This window comes from Megalops cyprinoides, chromosome 5, assembly GCF_013368585.1.
Source record: "Megalops cyprinoides isolate fMegCyp1 chromosome 5, fMegCyp1.pri, whole genome shotgun sequence".
In the NCBI taxonomy this organism is placed as follows: Eukaryota; Metazoa; Chordata; class Actinopteri; order Elopiformes; family Megalopidae; genus Megalops; species Megalops cyprinoides.
Window position 1 is genome coordinate 22,896,580 of NC_050587.1, and position 19,890 is coordinate 22,916,469.

At 41.4% G+C, this 19,890-nt stretch overlaps 2 protein-coding genes across 2 annotated transcripts; one reads left to right on the plus strand and one right to left on the minus strand.

The window, feature by feature from the left end:
• The first annotated feature begins 1,943 nt into the window (after positions 1–1,943).
• pou5f3 (POU domain, class 5, transcription factor 3) lies at positions 1,944–5,191 on the plus strand. The gene is made up of 5 exons (XM_036529833.1): positions 1,944–2,696; positions 2,861–2,972; positions 3,551–3,681; positions 4,594–4,758; positions 4,934–5,191. Exons 1-5 carry the CDS (start codon positions 1,944–1,946, stop codon positions 5,189–5,191), a joined length of 1,419 nt encoding a protein of 472 aa, XP_036385726.1.
• Positions 5,192–6,479: 1,288 nt separating this feature from the next.
• Positions 6,480–9,860, minus strand: LOC118777685 (fucosyltransferase 7 (alpha (1,3) fucosyltransferase)). The gene is made up of 2 exons (XM_036528794.1): positions 8,830–9,860; positions 6,480–6,516 (listed from the first exon to the last, which is right to left on the minus strand). Exons 1-2 carry the CDS (start codon positions 9,858–9,860, stop codon positions 6,480–6,482), a joined length of 1,068 nt encoding a protein of 355 aa, XP_036384687.1.
• Between the last annotated feature and the right edge of the window lie 10,030 nt (positions 9,861–19,890).

Consider the following 19,890-nt stretch of genomic DNA (forward strand, 5'->3'; position numbering starts at 1 on the left):
TTACTCTTGAATTTGGTTTTAACGTGTTTTGACATTATCTTTTTTTATATTCATGTTGACTCGCACGTGAATTTATAAAACACCTCCATTTTGTTAAACTTGAAATGAATTTTGTTGATATTGCTTAAGTGTGTGAAACCCACCGGGCAGTTGGCTAATTACAGTGACTTGAATTTCCCCCAAACGCACTTCACATTCTCGAGTTCTTGTTCTTTTTCACAAGTATTTCAGAAACACGAGCCATTCTCAGCTCACACAGACAGCCGTGTAATGACGACTACTGGCAAGTCCTTGAGATTTCCATTTCACACGCATTTCTCTATCCCTATGGAGAACGCTACACCTTTCCAGGAGAAACTCTGTTGATAAAAAAAGCTGTTGTAGACAAGTTGGCACGTGGGGAAAAAAAATAACTAAATTATGTGGCGTGTAAATTCCTTTTCGAGCCGTGAAACATAACTAAAATGTGCAATGCAAAACAGACATGGGATTTTGCTGCTCTGTCAATATTAATTTCAGCACCGAATTTACAGATATGGGTTTTCCCTTCAGCAGGATACTCTATTTCAAATATCTCAGTGAGAACCCATCTGTGTAATGGAAGGGCCAACACAACGTGATGCGACCACATTCCCTGGACGAAGACGCTATCCATATAAAATCCATTTAGCCAATATACAGTACCCCACATTACATCGCCCATTTCATGTTCTATGTGTATTTTTTAGCTATATAAAATAACAACACAAAGAAGAGGTACAATAACGAATGGAGAGGTAAATAACATACCAATAAGCGGTTTTAACAGTTGTTAAATGATTTTACTGTGTCTTTGGTCCTAACTATTTACATTCTCACACTGAAACTACACTCAACACTTGTTTCCATTCATAAATATTTCATACATACTCAAACGTGTTTTACTCCATACGCATGTAAATCATTGTCGATTTTAATATCAAGGGTAACTCATTAAGAGTGAATAATTTTAACAAACTGACCGTAGGCCTAATTAACAACGCATTTAAAATGCATTGGCAGCGCTGCCTTGGATATGTGACGCTACTGTATTTAGCAATGTAAATATGCTGGGTGGATCAACATTAGCTATTAATCAACCTTGATGATAGACTTAAATCGTAATCAATCTGAAAGTGGCTATGTAGCTAACAGCATTTCACATATGTAATAATAATTTCACTCATAAGGACCTTTAACAAACCTTCATTCGTTCACTTCCAATGTGTAATTACGAGAGAGGAGGAAAAAATCCTCAGTGTCACTCAAAACACCAATAAAAAAAGACCATTAAGTGGGTAATATATTTCTCCCATCCCAAAACGCTGGCGCTATAAACAGACACCCCCTCCCTTTAACAGCGCACGCCCAATGAAACAAATCAAGTTCATTCACAAATTCACCATCAGCTGTGTCCCATTGTCTCTTCTGGCCAATAGGAAAAGAGCTACTTGAATCAACATGCCAACCTCCAGCGCCAACTGATTAAGAAACGCTGTGTGATAGATAGTCAGGGCAGAGGTTGGAGCGCGAAGGTAGTTTACTGTTCACAGTGAGTCTTGGATGCAACCGATTAAATTGATGGCCTTCTCAAGAAGGCAGACAGAAGAAGGCACGATAACCGTTCACATATCCATACAAGTGAGTTTCGAGAAAGAGGGTGACAAACAACTTTCCGGACTGGATATCACGCCTCGAGGAAGCTGAAAATCGCCACAACGGAATCAGACTATTAATTAAAATCACAGGTCTGAGAGACTTTTTTTTTTTAAATTACTGATTATTTTAAAGTTACTGATTATTCATACAGTTGCACAACTTAAACGCAGTGGAACAAAATGTTGGGTGTGTTTAACCAGAACGTCTAGGACGTGTAACGTATATATATTTTTACTTATTTATTTTATTTTGGAACGGCAAGAATCATGTCTGAGCAACCACCAAGCCCAATTTCGGAGTGCACTAGCCGACCTTACGAGGCAAGCAGGGCAATGTATTCCCAGGTCTTAGGTCAAGAAGGCATTACTGGTGCTTCACTACAGTTTCCTCACGGCATGTTACAAGATCCAAACCTACTCTTTAACAAACAGTCTTATAACGGGATCGCTCCGCCACCGCCGCAAACATTTTTTCCGTTTTCAGCTGTCGGGGGTGAGTACAGGCATTCCGAGTTCCAAACAGGCGACCTGGGCCAGCCGCGGCCCTGGTACCCATTCGCTGCTCCAGAGTACACCGGCCAAGTGGCGGGGTCAACCACCACCACTCAGCCCTCTAACTTGAGTCCCCCTATAGCCGAGACGAGGGAACAAATAAAAATGCCTGAAATAAAAACCGAGAAGGAAATGGGCGAGTATCCTATCGAAACGAAACTCCAATCGCAGTTTCCTCCACCGTCGGCCGCAGCCGTGCCCCACGGCGTTTATTACCCTACCGCTTGGAACCCTTCTTTCTGGCCGGGTCTGACTCCCATAGCGGCCCCCAACCATTCTGTGCCTGCTCCCCCAACGTCAACGGCATCCTCCCCCTCTCTCCCACCTTCACCCCCGGGTAGTGGTTATCCCGGGACTGGATTCTTCTCTGCGGGCACCACGCAGGACATCCCCACCCCTCAGCTACCCAGCTCCAACGCTCGGAGTAGCGGCTCCTCTAGCGGCGGGGGGAGTGACTCGGAGGAAGAGGTGAGGATTGATTTTCGTGCTAACGCATCCTTTTAAATTCAAGGAACCTAACCTTATTATAACGATTATTAACCTAACAAAAACAATGTACTTAGTCTACTATAACTGTGTTGGGGATCCATTTAACGTGCTCACGGAGGTAACCGCAGTTGTGCACTTCGTAGGAAAACCTCTCCACAGAAGAACTGGAACAGTTCGCGAAGGAGCTGAAGCACAAACGCATCACGCTGGGCTTCACTCAGGCTGACGTCGGCCTGGCCCTGGGCAACTTGTACGGTGAGTCTGGCGGCCTGCTTTTAATCAGATTCCAGTCATTTGAAGCAGTGCATTTTAAAAGGAAACTTTTTTTTTTCTTCTTTTTACACTGAGCAAAATGCATCCAGCATTCCTGCTCACCCGTTGATTTATTTCTTATCAACTTTAATTCTTATCAATGGCAAGCTTATTGTGCAGCAGGTCCATTATAGAATTTCAGATTATCCGTGTCTGCTGCTGAGAGTGATGATTACATATATAAACAGTAGATGATTTGTTAAATTTTAAGAGGGGATGGCAGATGCACACGCAGCACTCTCTCTGCTACTAACTAGGGGATACAGAGGGGAGATGGCAAGTTAACAAGGGGGGTAGATTCTGGTCATTTTGCTAACAAGGGGGATCTAATCCCCCCTCAAATCGCCTACTGTATATAAATATATTTGCCATCTGTGATGTATATGTCTAATACATATGCACCCTCAGCAATTTCCCCCAGTATTCAACCTTCAGCCAGAATGAATTGGCAGTCCCTCATGAATCATACTGCCACAGAAAATTATGATCTGAGAGTGAGCCCTGTGATGTGCATTACACAGGAAAGATGTTCAGCCAGACGACTATTTGCCGCTTTGAAGCACTGCAGCTGAGCTTCAAGAACATGTGCAAGCTGAAGCCACTGCTCCAGAGGTGGCTGAACGAGACTGAGACCTCAGACAATCCACAAGATGTGAGTCTGTCCTCTGTATGTGTTTATGGGTGTGCACGCGTTCGCACACACGTGTTATGATGTTATGGTATTTCTTTAAGTCATGCTGGTCATGTCAGTGGTCAAGATGTTTCAATGTTAGTTCTCAAGCCATCCAGTGATCAGATGCTTGCTACGGTTGATGGAGCATTACTCCAACCTTGTATTTATCCATTTAAGTTTCATTTTAGGCAGACCATTCCTGAATAGTCTGTAACAATTAGTGATTCAATAGTCTTCAAATGGGGGAAGTCAAAAAACACGAATATCAAAACAGGAATTGTTCTTCATGAACAATGTCATGTTTTATTTGTCAATTAGCTACTTTGCGTTAGCTACTGTAACTTGACACAGTAAACTCAAGACATGATTGGGACTGCTTTTTATTAATCGTTTATTAATCTTGATAGCATTAATCTTGAGTGAGAGCATACCTGAGATTGGCTGAATGCTTAAAATCCATTTGCATTGTGGTCACAAACACATCACCGCTTTGACCCTTAAGTGGTCAGTCTGCAAAAAAATTATCAGTCGTTTTACGCTGTTAAGGTTGCTCTCTAGTGGAGAGGGAATGTAATACAGAAAGGGGAACTCCCCCGTGTCTCTCAAGTGCAAGGTTTGGAAGTCCCTTGAAAGCTTTTTTTTTTTTTGCACCGTCTGATAGTTCTAGAGTGAACCTCGCATTAGCTAATGAAAAGCAGGCGCTGGGAAAAAAAGATGCACCATTAATGGATTAGTCTCTACCTGCTGCTGTAGAGCCCAGTATTTTAACCTATGTAGACATTGTCCATCTTATAAAAACTCCCTGTAAGGAGTAAGGAAGCGGTTGGATTCTACTCTTTTGCATCGGTGCATTTTGAGTGTGAACATATCCCTCTTGTCTTCTGTCTGCAGATGTACAAGATCGAGCGTGTGTTTGTTGACACAAGGAAGAGGAAGCGGAGAACCAGCCTGGAGGGCACTGTGCGGAGTGCCTTGGAGTCCTACTTCCTCAAATGCCCCAAGCCCAACACCCAGGAGATCACGCATATCTCTGATGACCTGGGTCTGGAGAGAGACGTGAGTAGCGTGCTAAGTAGTTTCTAAGGTTAATGGCTGTTTTCTTATTGAATTAATAATGAGATAGCAAATTGAAGTATTGTTAGCCTATGAGTTATGCTCTAATTTCCACTCCTCCTTTGACATGTCTCATTCATGTCATGGCCTTGCATTCACTGACTGTTATCCTTGGCAGGTGGTGCGGGTGTGGTTCTGTAACCGACGGCAGAAAGGAAAGCGCCTGGCATTGCCTTTCGATGATGAGTGTGCAGAGGGACAGTACTTTGAGCAGAGCCCGACAATGGCCCACATGGGCGCAGCACCCCTGCCACCTCAAGGCTACCCTGGCTCTGCCCATCCTGCAGCCCCGGCCCTTTACATGCCACCTCTCCACAGAGCGGACGTCTTCAAACAGGCCCTACATCCAGGACTGGTGGGTCACCTGACCAGCTAAACCTGCACCGTTTGCAGCCTGCCAGGCTGAGTGGCTTTTGAACAGCACCCCAGCCCCCCCCCCCCCCCCCAAAATTCTTTGTCCATTGACTGCTCCGTTTAATGGGGCTTATGTGAATACTGGTGCCCCCCCACCCACCCTCTTAGGTAAAATGACAGTATTGACATTCATGAATTATGGGTGGGGATGTGAGCAGAACAAGGAAGGTGGGGGTTTGTTTGGTCAGCTAAATCACCCCCAGATTGCTCCTAGAACACAGCAATGTACCTGGTCACATATGTGTTGGAAATGCTGAAATGGACCAACATTTGACAAGGTGTCAATGTGAATAAGGGTGCTAGGGTTAAACCCTTTCCTTTAAGGGGAATGCTTTTGCACATTTTTGGTGCAGGGGGTCAGCGGTGCAGCTTTCTGTGAAATGCTGTGTAGATCTCTTGCTTTTGCCCTTGTCCCTTAGTGCTTTGCTGTAGCAGCCAGCATGCCATCAGGGGGCTGTTGTTAAAGCCTGGCATTGTTTTAGTTCAAGCTGTGACCTTTTAAATTTTTTATTCTTTGTATACTTGAATATGCCCAGATAATGTTGAGGTTGCATGTGCCTTTTCTCTTTGCCGTTTGGTATTTACAGGTGTTACAGTGGGTATTTACAGTGTATTGTCACTTACCATTATAATGGCAGTGGTTTCACCTTGTCTAAGTCCCTTCTTCCTACACTGCCCCAGTATTTCCAGGCTTTACATCTCATGTGCTCCTGTCAAAAAATCTGCAGTCTAAGTTTCTAAAAGTGCCAAATCAAGCCACCCTGCAATTCTTGTTGGGCTGGGCTTGCTTTCACCTGCTTATTATAAATTGACGGATATGTTGGCCCCTGAAAGGTTAGTTTCAACCACACCATGATGGTAATGATTCATATCAGAGAGGAAGGTACCAGAGCGGACGGGTTGGTATGAGTGTGGCGTGAGCAGGAAGTTGGGGAGGGGGGCATCACACAGTGCTTCTCTAAACCCTGGACCCCTTCCTGCCACACAGCTGCTCTCTGAACCCCAAACTCCTTGTCAGTCCATGAGGAGGTGGGGAATGGAGGGGGGGGGGGTCTTGCAGTACACCTGGAAACTCTGGCCCTGCTGATGTTTGGCGGTTGAGTGTAGACTGATGCTGCTCTGGAGTCATACACCTGAACCTCAACTTGTCACTTACTTGTTTTCATAAATGGTACCAGTGCACCCTGTCCCCCCTTTTGATGTCTTCCATAGCTTCAAAGGCAGGAAGCAAATGGGCTGTGATGCCTTTTTTACCCCTGGGTTGTTCTTCCTGTCTTCTGATCCACCCTTGAAGGTAAAAAACCACAGTAGATAAGTGATATTGCTGACATTTCTTGCTGCATATCAACATCCCGTTGATTTTTTTTTTCTGCAGATATTAAACTCCCACACCCTCCGTTTTGTGGCTCTTTAAGATTGAATTGTTCAGCCCTAAACCACTAGGCACCAAACAGGTTGAATCAGCTACTTATGTCATTTTTGGAGCATTTTGTATTGCTTTTTAATTTTTGAAAATGGAAATGCATTTTTTCCTCTGTCTCCCAATAAGACAGAATGTTGTAACACAGATGTTGTTTACACCTTCCCTGTCCTTCTGGTTCTACCCATAAGTCATCTCATCTCTACCAGTGGACTGTCTGCTCCTATGCCTGTTTGACTGAATGCATATTTGATAATTTATTGAAATACCACTCAGAAGACTGTATATTGGATTAACCTGAAAATGATTTGTCCTTTTGAGTATAGTCATTAAATCACTTTTTCTATATGGTGTCTTGTCTTGCTACTGCTTTGTCTGTGCTCAACCTGATTGGCTTAAAAAGCCTTTCCCCTATTAGTGAGAATAAGGCCTCGTGAGTCCCTAGTCTGAGTGGGCAGGGCTACCATGTTTTGTTAGTGCTACACTTATCTGAACAAATGAGGGAATTGCTATGAACACAACGACTCAGTGATCATCAGTGATTGACCAGTCAGAGTAGATGCATGCATAATGTGACTTGGAAGACTAGATCACTACCACCATATTTTTGTTTTGGGTAAGGTTTTAGACGTGCTTTATGCTTTTTTTTGGAAGGGGGGAGGTGTGCATAGCTGTTTGTGTCCATGTACATGGCTTGATACTGAAGCGATTTTTGGAAGTACTCGCAGCTACACGGGGGATGTGAACGTGAAACTTTATAGTAGAGAAGAGATTACAGTGGTAGCAAATACAATGTTACTGAGTGTATAAAGGAGTCCAGCTGGACCCAGTTTTCCATTCTTTGGTGGTAAAGCTGTTGACAGCAGAAGTTTCCATGAACACTGGTTAATAGGAGGCGCAAAGGCTTATTGCACTGGTAACAAACAATTCAACATGCGCATGCTTCTAACGGCTAAATAAGGGGCAATGACTTACTGAGACCTCTTTTGTGCAGGTTTTTCACAATTTGAGTTATGTTCCTTTGAGGAAGTCAGGTGGCAGCTTGCCAGAGAGTGTGGTCTGAAGCTTAGTTTAAAGATTTGTGAAAAGATGAGAGTTGTGGTCTGTGGAAAAAAACTGACATTAGTGATTCTGAAACTTGCAGTCATGTGCATGCCTGAATTTTGCGTGATTTATCGAAGATGCTGATAAGAAATTAAACACTTGGGAAAGCCAACATTAATGTTAAGTTTACGTTTGCACATTTCTTGAAAGGAAATGTCTAGTTTGCATGAAAACGATTCAATGGAGGCCTTTGCTGCTTGTAACAATAGATTGTGTTATTTCTCTTGTCTGCACCCTCTTTTTCTAAATAAGAATAGCTTTTTATTGTAGCATTGAACATTGAACTCTTTCTTTACTCACACACAAGGTCAGTGCAATGTGTGTGCTCCAGAAGTGTGGGAAATTTCACAGGAACTGACCAAGATGTGAATAATGTATTGTAGTTCACTGAGTACAGTAATCTTGTTGGCTTGATGGGCACCCTTAGATGTGGACATCCTATGCAACTACATGCAAGTAAAGTATTTATCAGTTAAGGTTAATGAGTGTTTTGAGAGGAAAAAATGGCATGCATTTTATCTGTAGCTGTGAGGGGCAGCATTGAAGAGAGGGTTGCACGCGTGCATGCTTTGCTGAGATTTGAAGACTGGCAGAAATGAATCATCTTGAGAAAGACGCTTGGTTTCAGAGACTGAACTTGAGACCCTTAACTGAATCGCGTTGCTCTGGCTGTATCTGAGGTGGAAAGAGAGATGCTTTCAGAGCTTCCAAATGTTAACTGCACACCACCTTTGGCAGCACTGCTTTCAAATTCAATTTCAATTCAAATTCAAATTCAGTCATTCACACTGCTTACTGTTGTGGTCTGAAAGACATTTCATTAGAGAGCCCATGTAAAATATTAGGATAACACAGTGATTGAAAAAATTATATACAATATACTATATACGATATTTTTTTTATAACTGTGTGATACAATTTCTGAGAATGAATGACCTTATGGAACACGTCTAGTTATTTAACAGAGGTATGCATGTATGACTTTGACAACACAGTGTCCCATTTCCCAATGATAAGCCATGATATAAGCATAAAGATCAACTTCCATTGTGCTGGCTCTTTGAATTGTGCATTACCAGTTTGCCCAGGTGTCCAGGTTGTGGTACACCTTGGGGGGCAGGTGGTGGTAGTGCCTGCAAATGTTGCAGAGCCTCTCTCTCCAGTCAGTGTAAATTTTGACGTCGTATTGTCGGCGCCACTCAAAATAAGACAAGTACCGCTTCCTGTCTGATGCCAGCTGCTCAAGGAAATGAGCCAGCTCTTCAAAGGAACTGAAGTCTTCCACATGGATGAAAGAGCTGGCTGGAACCAGGGCCTCATAGTTGGATCGGGGCGGGCCCAGAACAATGGGCACGGTTCCCGCCTGGAATGAATTCCGCCACAGCTTCTCTGTTATGTAGTCGGTGTAGAGTGAGTTCTCGAAGGCCAGGTAAAAGAAACAATGTGAGATGGTGGGAATAAGGTCCTGGGCAGATAGATGTCTCCGAACCCACTGCCCATAAACGTCAATGTTGATCAGATGCCTAAGGTTCTGGTACACATTGCTCCTCTTGTGTTCAGGCCTGTAGTTGCTGACCACCCAGCAAGCCAGGGAGGATTTATTTCCATGAATGTTGATGTCTGTGCTGGTAGTCTTTAGCAGCAGTTCTCCATATGGCATGAAAACATCTGCGTCCCGGCGGTACGTCATGGTCCAGTTGAATAGGCCGTTGTAAGCAGCCAGGTGGTGATTGGTGGCCGGAGACTCCAGCGATAGCCAGAGCCACTTCTGGGTGGGCGGGCGGGGAAGGTGCAGCGGCAGCCTGTAGCGGCCAAGCTTCAGCTCGTGGTGGTGGAAGACCACAACATCAGCTCGGGGGAAATCAGTGTGTTTGTCGGTGAGGAGACAACCAGGGATTTTGTACGTGTCCCAGCACACATCTCCAGACAGGCTGTAGGACCGGCCGAAGGGCCAGTGCCACAACAGGATAGTGATGTTCTCATGCTTTGGGGTCCTACCCCGAGCCACACTACTTATCCACTGCTCCCGGAGGAAGAGTGAAGAGAGTGTTCCAAACATGCAGAGGAAGACAATGGTCAGCTTTCTTCTTAGCATACAGATGTTCATCGGTCCAATGGATAACAGGAAGGAGTTAAAAGAGGAAGGGGTGGGGTGGACACTGTTGAACTGATAATAGTTTTCAGACCCTCTCTTCTCAAAACCCTAGAGCAGGTGTTACTGTCAAAGAAAAGAACGGTTTAATAAACAACAGGCAAGTTCATGGAGAGAGCTCCATTTTTTTACATAAAATGTTTTGTGTAAACACCTTTAAAAAAGCTGCCTGTGATATGTTTGAAGTATGAATTATTCACAAAACCTTGTGCAAACTCAGACAGAGAGGCTTGGCTTCCTTGCCTTGACTTATGTTTTAAGCCTTTCTGCATCAATAAATAAATCTTTAAATAGATCCCTCAGATAGTTGAACCAAGTAAATCTTACGGTGTGATGCACAATGAAGCCTGACTAATGGCCATATCTAGTCCATGCAGTGATGGAAATCTCTCCTTTGGCACATGAACTCAACTGAAGGAAGCTTTTAATTTTTACTTATGTCAAAATACTGTCTTGTTTTTAAGCTTGTGAAAAAATAATACGGTACAGAATACTATAACATGAAATTATGAAGGCTATTCTCAAATTCAAAACCCTGATGGTGCAACTTAACGACACGCTTCAGGAGAGGTGCACTCACATGCACTCTTAGGATTAAGGGCACGCATGTACCTCTCATGCAAACTGACATGCATTGTTATGAAACTGTCAGAGAGGATGCTTTCCCAAAGGGGGAAAAGTGTGCTGTTCCACTGGAAAGGAGGGGTTTGAGGGGGCTTGTGGGAATGACTGAATGATTTGCTTGCAGTGGAAAGACATCAAACACCATGCAAGATACCACCTGGTATTTAATGAATTTGTGACCTTATTTTCTCTTTTGTTTGGAACCGCCACCGCCAGTATGCATTGTTGACTATTGCTACTAAGTACCAAATAATTTCACCAAGCCTTGTTTTTTTGTACTGGCATGCCATTCACCATAGCCTTGCAATCGAAACCTCAGTAGCTGAAGAGTTTTTCATTTTCTATTATCCTCTTTCTCATTCAGTATAATTGCACAGTACATCATGGCTTACTGGTAAGGACTATCTCTGTATAATGTGGAGATTACAGTATAAAAATCATTTTCTGTTTTGGGAGGTGGGGGGTGACTTGTGACTAGTGTGGTTATATCATGTGACCTCTATGATCACCATGTGAATTTGATTTCCTGTTTTCCATGCTTATATTGGCTGTTTCTCCAGTGCAATTTACATACTGTTTGCTCAAGGCCATGAATACAGGAGACTGACAGAAACCTTGTTCTCTGTGGACTGTGGATTTCTACAGCTTATTGCCTGGCTGTGTTGGAGACTAACACTCCCTTCATTTGCATGGCATGCATTAATACACACCAAAGCATGTTACAGAGGAAGAAGGTAAGCAAGGATGATAAAGCATGTCTGATGGAGCCAAACCCTGAACTCAGGGGTGTTGGACACAAAGAGGGGTGTGGAGCGGTGCAAGGCACAGTCACTCATGCGTCTTTTCTTCACTGTCAATTGTGCAGAGTGACACAATATGACACTTCTGCAGAGTTATGCAACAGCATATCACATGGTTTGTGTGTAGCATAACAAGGGCAGTGACATACGAGTCTGTTTACGTGTGTGTGTGTGAGAGAGAGAGAAATCATGTGTACACAGGGTATGCATGCAGATTTGTGCATGTGTTTGTGAGAGAGAGAATACATGTGAAAGACTTCTGGTAACTCAGTAATGATCCTGGGACATTGGTGTTACACTTTCAAGAGTAATGACTGGGCAGTATGGGGATTTGTGAGAGATACACCCTCCATGCCCCACCAGCCCTGACCATAATAACATTCTTCACATGAAATTGCATTGCATCACATCACACTAAAAAGTCTATTTCAGTTCGATACTCTAACTAACACCAATTACACATGCATCAAGTGATTGGTAAAGCTTTAAGTTAGTTGCATTATATTCAGCAGGCTATTGCTGCACACTAAACTTCAGCCACGGATCTTGTCCTTTGGCTGTCACAACAGCAAATATTGACTAAAACTACAGACTCAGTACTTAATTTTTACTGCCTATGGAATGCAATGCAAAAGCACTGTTTTGGGGCTGGTATCTTCTTAGGAAGATTACAGGCTTAGTGCTGTACTTCCTGTCTTAAAGTGGCATTCTTTTTTTGGTACCCTCCCTAAAACATGCTCTGTCATAGCGGTCAGTTCTGTTTTCATCGTGCTCTCAAGCCGCTGGTATTGTTATGCTGGTGTTCTAATTTCTAATTTATTACGCACATCCGGTGATAAGGATGCTGGGTTTGTCTGTGGGTGAGGCCCCACAAGCTGATCCAGTGAAAGAAACACTTCATAGGAATTCAGGGGGGAGATTGGGCTGTAGTTCTGTGTGTGGGCGTTGGACGCTATAGAGGCAACAGCGCACTCCATAGATACAATGAGGAGGCCTCTAGGTGAGATATTTTGGCCTGCATCTCGTTTTCAGTACCAATGTGTGTGTCTGTGTATGTGTACATGAGCACAGACATCTTTGTTGCCTTGCATATACTGCATGAGTGCACCTTGACCTGAATGCACTAGTGCACAAAATCGGCATGCACATGCTGTCACAAAAGATGTTATTTAAATAAACAACAAGCCACTGGCTTTCACACGCTATAATCTGTGTTTATTCGCACCTTTACTGTGTACCGGGGCTTTCCGAGAATCGGAAGTTGTCTCTTGGCGTGGCAAGTGTAAATATTGCAGTTATATTTTATCTTGCATTTTTTCACATTGATATGCATTTATATTTAGCTAGAATTCTGGTTGAAATATTGTTTTCAGCTCCCATAGCATAGTTTGAAATGAGTCAATCATTTTTAGCAAGGTAATCCGACACAGTCTACTTGAAACTTTTTTAAAGCCTCAATCATCTTGCTGTCCTTTGAGTGTGCAAAAATGATATATGGCATAGTACATACTATTTGAGACATCTGTGATCAAAATTTTAATGTGTGCTGTACCTATGCTGCCAAGGATCATTTAAGAGATCAGGAAGAATTTTTCACCACTTGTTCACAGCATAAAAGACTAGGCTACAATGTGTTTTCCCAGAAGGAATGCAATGTTCGAGTAGATGTCCTATACCAAGAAGGACTGAAAGATTAGCTCTGAGGTCTGAGGTCTACTGTGGTCATGGCACTGCCTGATCATTCAGAATTAAAGACTATAAGTCTATAATCAATAATCACCTGGGGAAGAGATGGAGAACTCTTCCCTCCTCCTCCTTTATTGGAAATGAATAAAAGCAACCACAATAAAATCTGTTCAGTCACAAGATGAGGCCTGTGTTCATTGCTGCGCAATTCATCTCTTCCCATGCTGTCATCAAAAAGGACAGGCAGGGGAGAGTGAATGAACCTTGACTAAAGACCTTAACTCATTCCCACTGCCTTTAAGTGAAATCAAATGTTATATTGGTGATAATAATTCTAATAATAATAGTACTGCTACTACTACTACTACTACTACTACTACTAATAATAATAATAATAATAGGCATGATGAAATGTAAAATTAGTTTCCATGTAGGAACGTATACAATTGACATGAGGTATTTTATCCATGTGAAATTTATGTTAATAATAACCAAAAAATATGCCAATTACATTGCTTAAGCAATGTTCAAACATTTGTCTGAGCAATGAATTTTTGGCAAGCATTACTTCAGTCCTTAGATTTTCATTATAACAGTCAATTTTTGGATTCTTTGATGTCTTCAGGAAGGGAATTCCACAGTTTATTCAAACAGTGTAACCTGGATGATAGAAAAACCTGCATAACCTTAAGCGTCACTGAAAAATATAAGTTTCCTCATTTTGAAAAGGGAGAAGCAAGCTTTTTTGCTTTCTTTTTTTGGTGTGATAATCAAACCAAGTTTGGATTCAAAATTCACACCTACATTTTCACTTCTGTATTTCATTTGTATTCAGTCTGAGAACAAATAAGATAGTCAGCATGTTTACTGGTGTCCATTCATAGCAATTTGCTGTAAAGATCAACTGATCTTTACTTCAACAGCAACCATTTCTGTACTTCTGCTTTTTTCATACTGAGAGAGTATTTGAACCATAGACATGCATGTAGTTGTCAGGTGTTTCTCCTTTTCTTTGTGAAGGAAATTTATTTGTCAACAGTGGGCACAGATGATTAGACTAATGCAATAACCAATGAAGTGCATTCTCTGATGCCCATGAACAGAAAAATTGAATGTTAGGGACATCCCCTGGCATTATACGATCAAGGACTGCTAAAGAAGAACCCACCGCAACACTTCTCTAATTAGCCCTGTGGTGGAATCTTCCGGGCCAGCGTTGTCTTCTGTAGCAGCCCAAACCAACCGAGGATTTGCCTGGGATTAGGGCGTACTGTTGCTTCCAGTGTTGCTGTAGGGAAACAAAAATGAGTGAATGATTGACAGATAAATACAACAAGGGATACGACTGATTATCCAGCTATTCAAGTTGTCATGTTCCTAATTTCTTTCTTGGATCAGAAATTCCTCTTAATTTGCAAAATAAAAATAAAAATCTAGTTTCCCAGGCATATTAGAGAATATATTTTTTGGCCCAATAAGAATTTTTAACAATTGTAAATTATTGCTGTTTAGGTATAATGTAATGTTCACTGATTTGTATGCATATATTTTAATTATATTCATAATATATTCTTGGGCTGAACAACATATTTCTCAGTATTACAATATATTTCATTTACATATTTTTTATTCTTACTTGTCAATATTTATCCTGATTTTATCCTAAAACTCCTGCAAAAAGAACCCGATTCTTTTAAATTCATTTTTTTCTGTCTTAAATCATGAGTGAACACAGGTCTCTGCAATGACTCATAACTTCCACAGAAACAACTGAAGTTTCACACAATGCCTGCAATAAAAAGCAAACTTTACTTGGATATTTAACTCTAGGAGCTTTTTATTCAGACAGTTTGAGTCATGCTTTAAACAGAAATGTACACTTCTGCTTTCAATAGGACAATAATATGGTTTTATTCTAAGTACTCAAACTTTTGATATACCCAAGACTTTAATATGAGCAAAATTTGAAGTCTGACTAAATTACCTAAAAATTGGGAACATCATTGCTTTTTAACTTTAAGACAGAAACTCCAAAGAAAACGTGTTCTTATTAATTGGCTTTTGGATAACAATGCACTTAGACCTTCTCTTATTACTAGGCAAATATCACACTCACACCAACATGATTACTGATCAGAAACCCAATATATTTGTTTTTAAAGCAGCCCTTAGTAATGCTTTAAAAAATGCAATCAGCCGAAAGCTAAAACTCGTGTAGCCTGTGTCAACTATTAGGGAATGAACACCCAAGCGTGTTTTTGTAGTGTTGTTTTGATTGTATCCCATTGTCTCTGTCATACTTGTTATACAGTCGCTTGCGAAACACAAAAACCTATCCAGTGAACCCGAGCGACCCTAATGGATTTTCTACATATCAAAATCTCGCGGGGCACTGCACGCTGCCGCTTTCGCACCTTCCGCAGTGCGCACTGGGTACCAATGCGCGCGTGGAAAAGGAACCTTACTGACGGACAAGGAAGTTTACCTACACGAAATATATTTGTCAGACCTAAGGTTTTTAAACCTTAACCCAGACAATTATATCATTGACAACATTCACTTCATCAAAAGCAATGGATCAGAGGAAAAATAAGTATTCCAAAATGCAAAATTAAATACAAATTAATACACAAAAGTAATACATAAATACATAACTAAGAGACAAGACAAGAATCTACGATAACTGACATGGTAACAAGAATACAAAAAATATTATTATTATATTATTATTTCAGAAAAGAATACGGCACGCAGCGTTTGCAAAGAAAGAAAGAAAAATAGTAGTCCCAGTCCTCGTTAAATTTGTGGGAGTCTAACGAAAGTATCCATTTAAATTTTTTGTAGAAGCTGGCTGTCATGACTTTTCAATGTGTCATGGTTTATCGCCATGCAGTGAGAAGGGGTGAGTGATAGTATTTCCTTGTTCCAAAAAAAAAAAGAAAAAAAAATCCTTCAGAGAATGTGCCCACAATAACCCAAACCACCTACCCAATTTATTCATAGTCTTCTCACAGAATTTGCAGTGGGCGATTAACCCGCCGCGTCTGTTTCACAAATATTGATTATGGGGCTCCGTCTTGGCACTGGCGGGGGCAAACCCTGTCTTAAATACCAAGTAAAAGCCGTGCACAAGCAAGGACCGAGAGGAAAACTTGATCTTCACGTATATTGTTTATAACTGTTTTTGTGGCTCTTTGACGAGCTGCATCAGGAAACCAGATGAGACAATTTATCAAAAGATTTGCATAATCTTCGCAGCCTAAAGGAAAAACACCTAAAGGAACTGTGTTTAATCCCCCTCGTCTGGATACTGCGGATCGCGGTAGCTCATCGCTCATCATTATGCGGTCGAAGAAAATCCAAGTGGTTTTTTTTAAAGACTCGCCTACAGCACTGAAGTTGGAGTAACGGTTAGGCTTTCTACTACATTTTGAGTTAAGGAGGAAAAGTATCTTTAGATAACTAAATTATGATATTCAACCACATGTCTATGGCAATAGTTTGACAACAACAATCCTGTAGTGGAATATTTTTTAAGTCTTGATTTCAGCCGAACAACATTCGCTAAAGGACTGGAAATTTTAAGAAATCTGAGGACAGCATAGACACATGAGCGATGAAGACGGTACCAAAAAGAGAGAGGGATTTTTATTACTGCTACACTATAGCACATTTTTCTAATTTTGTTATTACAAAAATTATTTTAGAGCAAAACTGTGCTCATGTGACTTCCTTTTTACCTTACAAAAATGGGATTTCCACAATAAATGTTTGAAATAAGGTCACATAAGTAATATTACACAATTATCTTAACATGATGATTACATAACATATAAAAGTACCAGTGTGGGAAATGACACATGTCCTTTCAAAGTACACCATCTGTGGTAAGTGTGCAACCAATCTCCAGCTAGTAGCATGGAAGCAAGAACAGCAGCAAGACAGAGCATGAGTTTGAAACTTGAGTTTGTGTCTGAATGCAATGCAGATATGTCTTTCGTCTGACTCCAAGTGAGGTGGCATCTTACCTGAGAGGGAGCACTCTAAGGACGTGGAGTGGGTGTGTGGGTGCCAAGTGCAGGTGAGGCTGTCTTCTCGGAGTGATTGATGATAGAGAGATAGGCACAGGCTATGCTTGCTCTCTCTCTCTCTGAATCTCTCTCTCTCTCTCTCTTTCTCTCTCTTTCTCTCTCTCTCTCTCTCTCTCTCTCTCACACACACACACGCGCACACACACACACACACACACCAACGCACACGCGCACACACACACACACACACACACACACACACACACACACACACACACACACACACACACACACACAGCCAGTGTGACTCATAGTGAGTTCCCACGAACATATAGACACTGAAGGCCCTCATGTGGTTTCCTGGCAGTCATGATTTATAGAACTGTGCCTTACACACTAAAAGGAGGACCCAGAAAAGTATATAACGGTCGTGCTTAGGGGGCTGCTGGGTGTGGGTAGATGGAACGCTGGCATAGGTTTTCCTGTCATGATAAGCGTTTGTGTGTTTTTGCAAAAGTCGCAGGGAGGTATTCGGCATGGTAAAAAAAATCTTTTTTTAAATGCATAAACTCAGACATCAAACGCTACACTTGTGGGGCTGTACAAGTCACAAAGTGTCCTACAAGTGATGTTGTGTTTTCTTAGGACAGGAGTAGAGACTCTAAACTAGAGGACATATTTATTTTAGGTACAAAATAAAACCAATAAAAACAAAGAAAGCAGATATTATTTCAGTGATTTTGAAATATTCTCCTGTCATTGACTACAGAGTATAGTGTCTGACTAGCACAAATTGCATGTCCTATTGAGACATACTCATGTCAGAGCAATCCAGCTTAGGGCAAAGTCACACTTATAATGAGAGGAAATGGCCGTGGTGGTTAGCGTTACTGCCTCATATGCATTTACTGAGTTTTGTGCTTGATGTTATTCTTGCAGTTATAAAAAAGTGTGAACCTAAGGCATGCAATGTCATGTCTTAGGAAACTGAAAGAATTAATATTTGGGGATGGCAAAGTCATAGGGACATTTCAGTGCAGGAGTTACACTCACAGATGGAGCATATGGTCATTACAGTGATTCTTCTTCTGAAGGAGTTAGAGTAGTGTTGGCAGTGTTTAAAACAACTCACAGTTACCTTACTGCCTCCTACTGAGCCAGATTGTGAATAGGAGCTGATGTCTAGAGCAGGAGCTGATGTCTGATGCCTCCTAGATGTCTAGAGAGCTGACTATATATATACTGACTATATGTAACACTGGGTAAAGCCCTGGCTCCCTCTGTAGGGGGATTTTAAGCACAGAGGGAAACTTTTAAATTACTTAAAATTATTTATTTTACATTTACATTTATTTATTTAGCAGACGCTTTTATCCAAAGCGACTTACAAAAGTGCATACAGCAAGTATAGCGACAGTGTTTATGTTTGCCAAATTGTTTTGCATATTCCAAATATTTTGTAAATGTCTAGAACAAGATACATGCTAGATCAGGGGCTGGCAATGTTTCAGAAGTGGTGAACCAATAGTGAATATTTTAACTTTAAGAGATGTTCAGAAGCTTCTGAGTGACCAATTGTTAATCGGCTATCAGAGTTTATTTGTGAAATAAAACCTAGCAGCATCACAGTGGCCTACAAGTATGAGAAAGCCTCCACTCACCACCACTCCTGTATTTTCAGGTTTGGGTGGTTCTGTTTCCCAAAAAAACAAATGAACAGCCGGCTCATTGGTATTATACAATGCTGAGCAGGCTATCTGCATGCCGTTCAATACAGAAACCGTGCCTCTTATTTCAAAGGCCAAAAACAGACACCTACTACCAAATGTGAAACCAAACAAATGTATCTCTTCTCACACCTACCAGAATGTGATAAGTTATGCTTTGAATGGTGCTTGTGAAAGCACATGAAATCCATGACCCAGTTGCAAGCTATGGTGTAGTGCTGAGGGGAAAGCATTAAAGATGTGCTCGCCTGATGAGGTGCCTTCATTTATCATGTTCACATTCTTAAAATTGCATCCTTTCTGAAAGAACAACATCAAGATAATGTTCTGTGTGTGATCTGCTCTGTGCCTGTGGGCAAGCCCAATACTTGATGGTGGAATTATAACCCCATTGCAGACAATATTAGATTTTGGAAATTGTAGCTAAATAGTAATTACAAACATTGGCATGTCTTTGTAATAATACTGGACCAACATGAACCTGAACCAACAAACATGAACCAACAAATCACCGTGGTTACAGAGAGGTGGTGAGCAGCAACAAGTTGCTAGATAGAGCAAGGGTGTAGATGGAGGGAGGGGCTGGCACCAAAAAGCTGGCAAGTTTAGATATGAGTTGTAAAAACTGTCAGCTTCCACTTACTGTAAAAATAAGTGATTACTGATTTAATTTCAAAACTGATTTTTTTTCATACACTGTTTGCCCAACCTTCTGCACTCAAAAAGTATAGTGAGTCTGAATTGCCATCTTTTCTCTGTCTGAACTGAAAGAATAGGGTTAGGATAAAGAATTTTACTTATTACTCAAGGTCTCCAAAATATAGGAGGCTATTTCTTGTTAAATAATAATTATTTACTCCCCAAGTTTTCCAAAATTAATAGGGCTCCTTGTGGATTGAGGGTATCACAGCCCACTTAGTTGGCTGTGCTAGCACAAGATTTAATGACTGTAGCTTTCGAGCTTCTTTCTACTTCCCCATTTGCGATCGGCATAAAACCCACATGCCTCTCTTACCACTGATTCTGTCTGTTGGAGTTATGTTTAGGGTCAAATTTAGGGTGTGTGCTTGGTTTATGGTGAGGGTTGAGGGCATGCCCTTACTGTGATATGTGAATA

Excerpts from the sequence above, each read along its gene's own strand:
- pou5f3 (XM_036529833.1), top strand. The coding sequence starts at position 1,944 with ATGTCTGAGCAACCACCAAGCCCAATTTCGGAGTGCACTAGCCGACCT. Across the intron at positions 2,697-2,860 it reads GGAGTGACTCGGAGGAAGAG|GAAAACCTCTCCACAGAAGA; the intron begins GTGAGGATTGAT and ends TGCACTTCGTAG. Across the intron at positions 2,973-3,550 it reads GGCCCTGGGCAACTTGTACG|GAAAGATGTTCAGCCAGACG; the intron begins GTGAGTCTGGCG and ends TGCATTACACAG.
- LOC118777685 (XM_036528794.1), bottom strand. The coding sequence starts at position 9,860 with ATGAACATCTGTATGCTAAGAAGAAAGCTGACCATTGTCTTCCTCTGC. Across the intron at positions 6,517-8,829 it reads CTGGACACCTGGGCAAACTG|GGTGGATCAGAAGACAGGAA; the intron begins GTAATGCACAAT and ends TTTACCTTCAAG.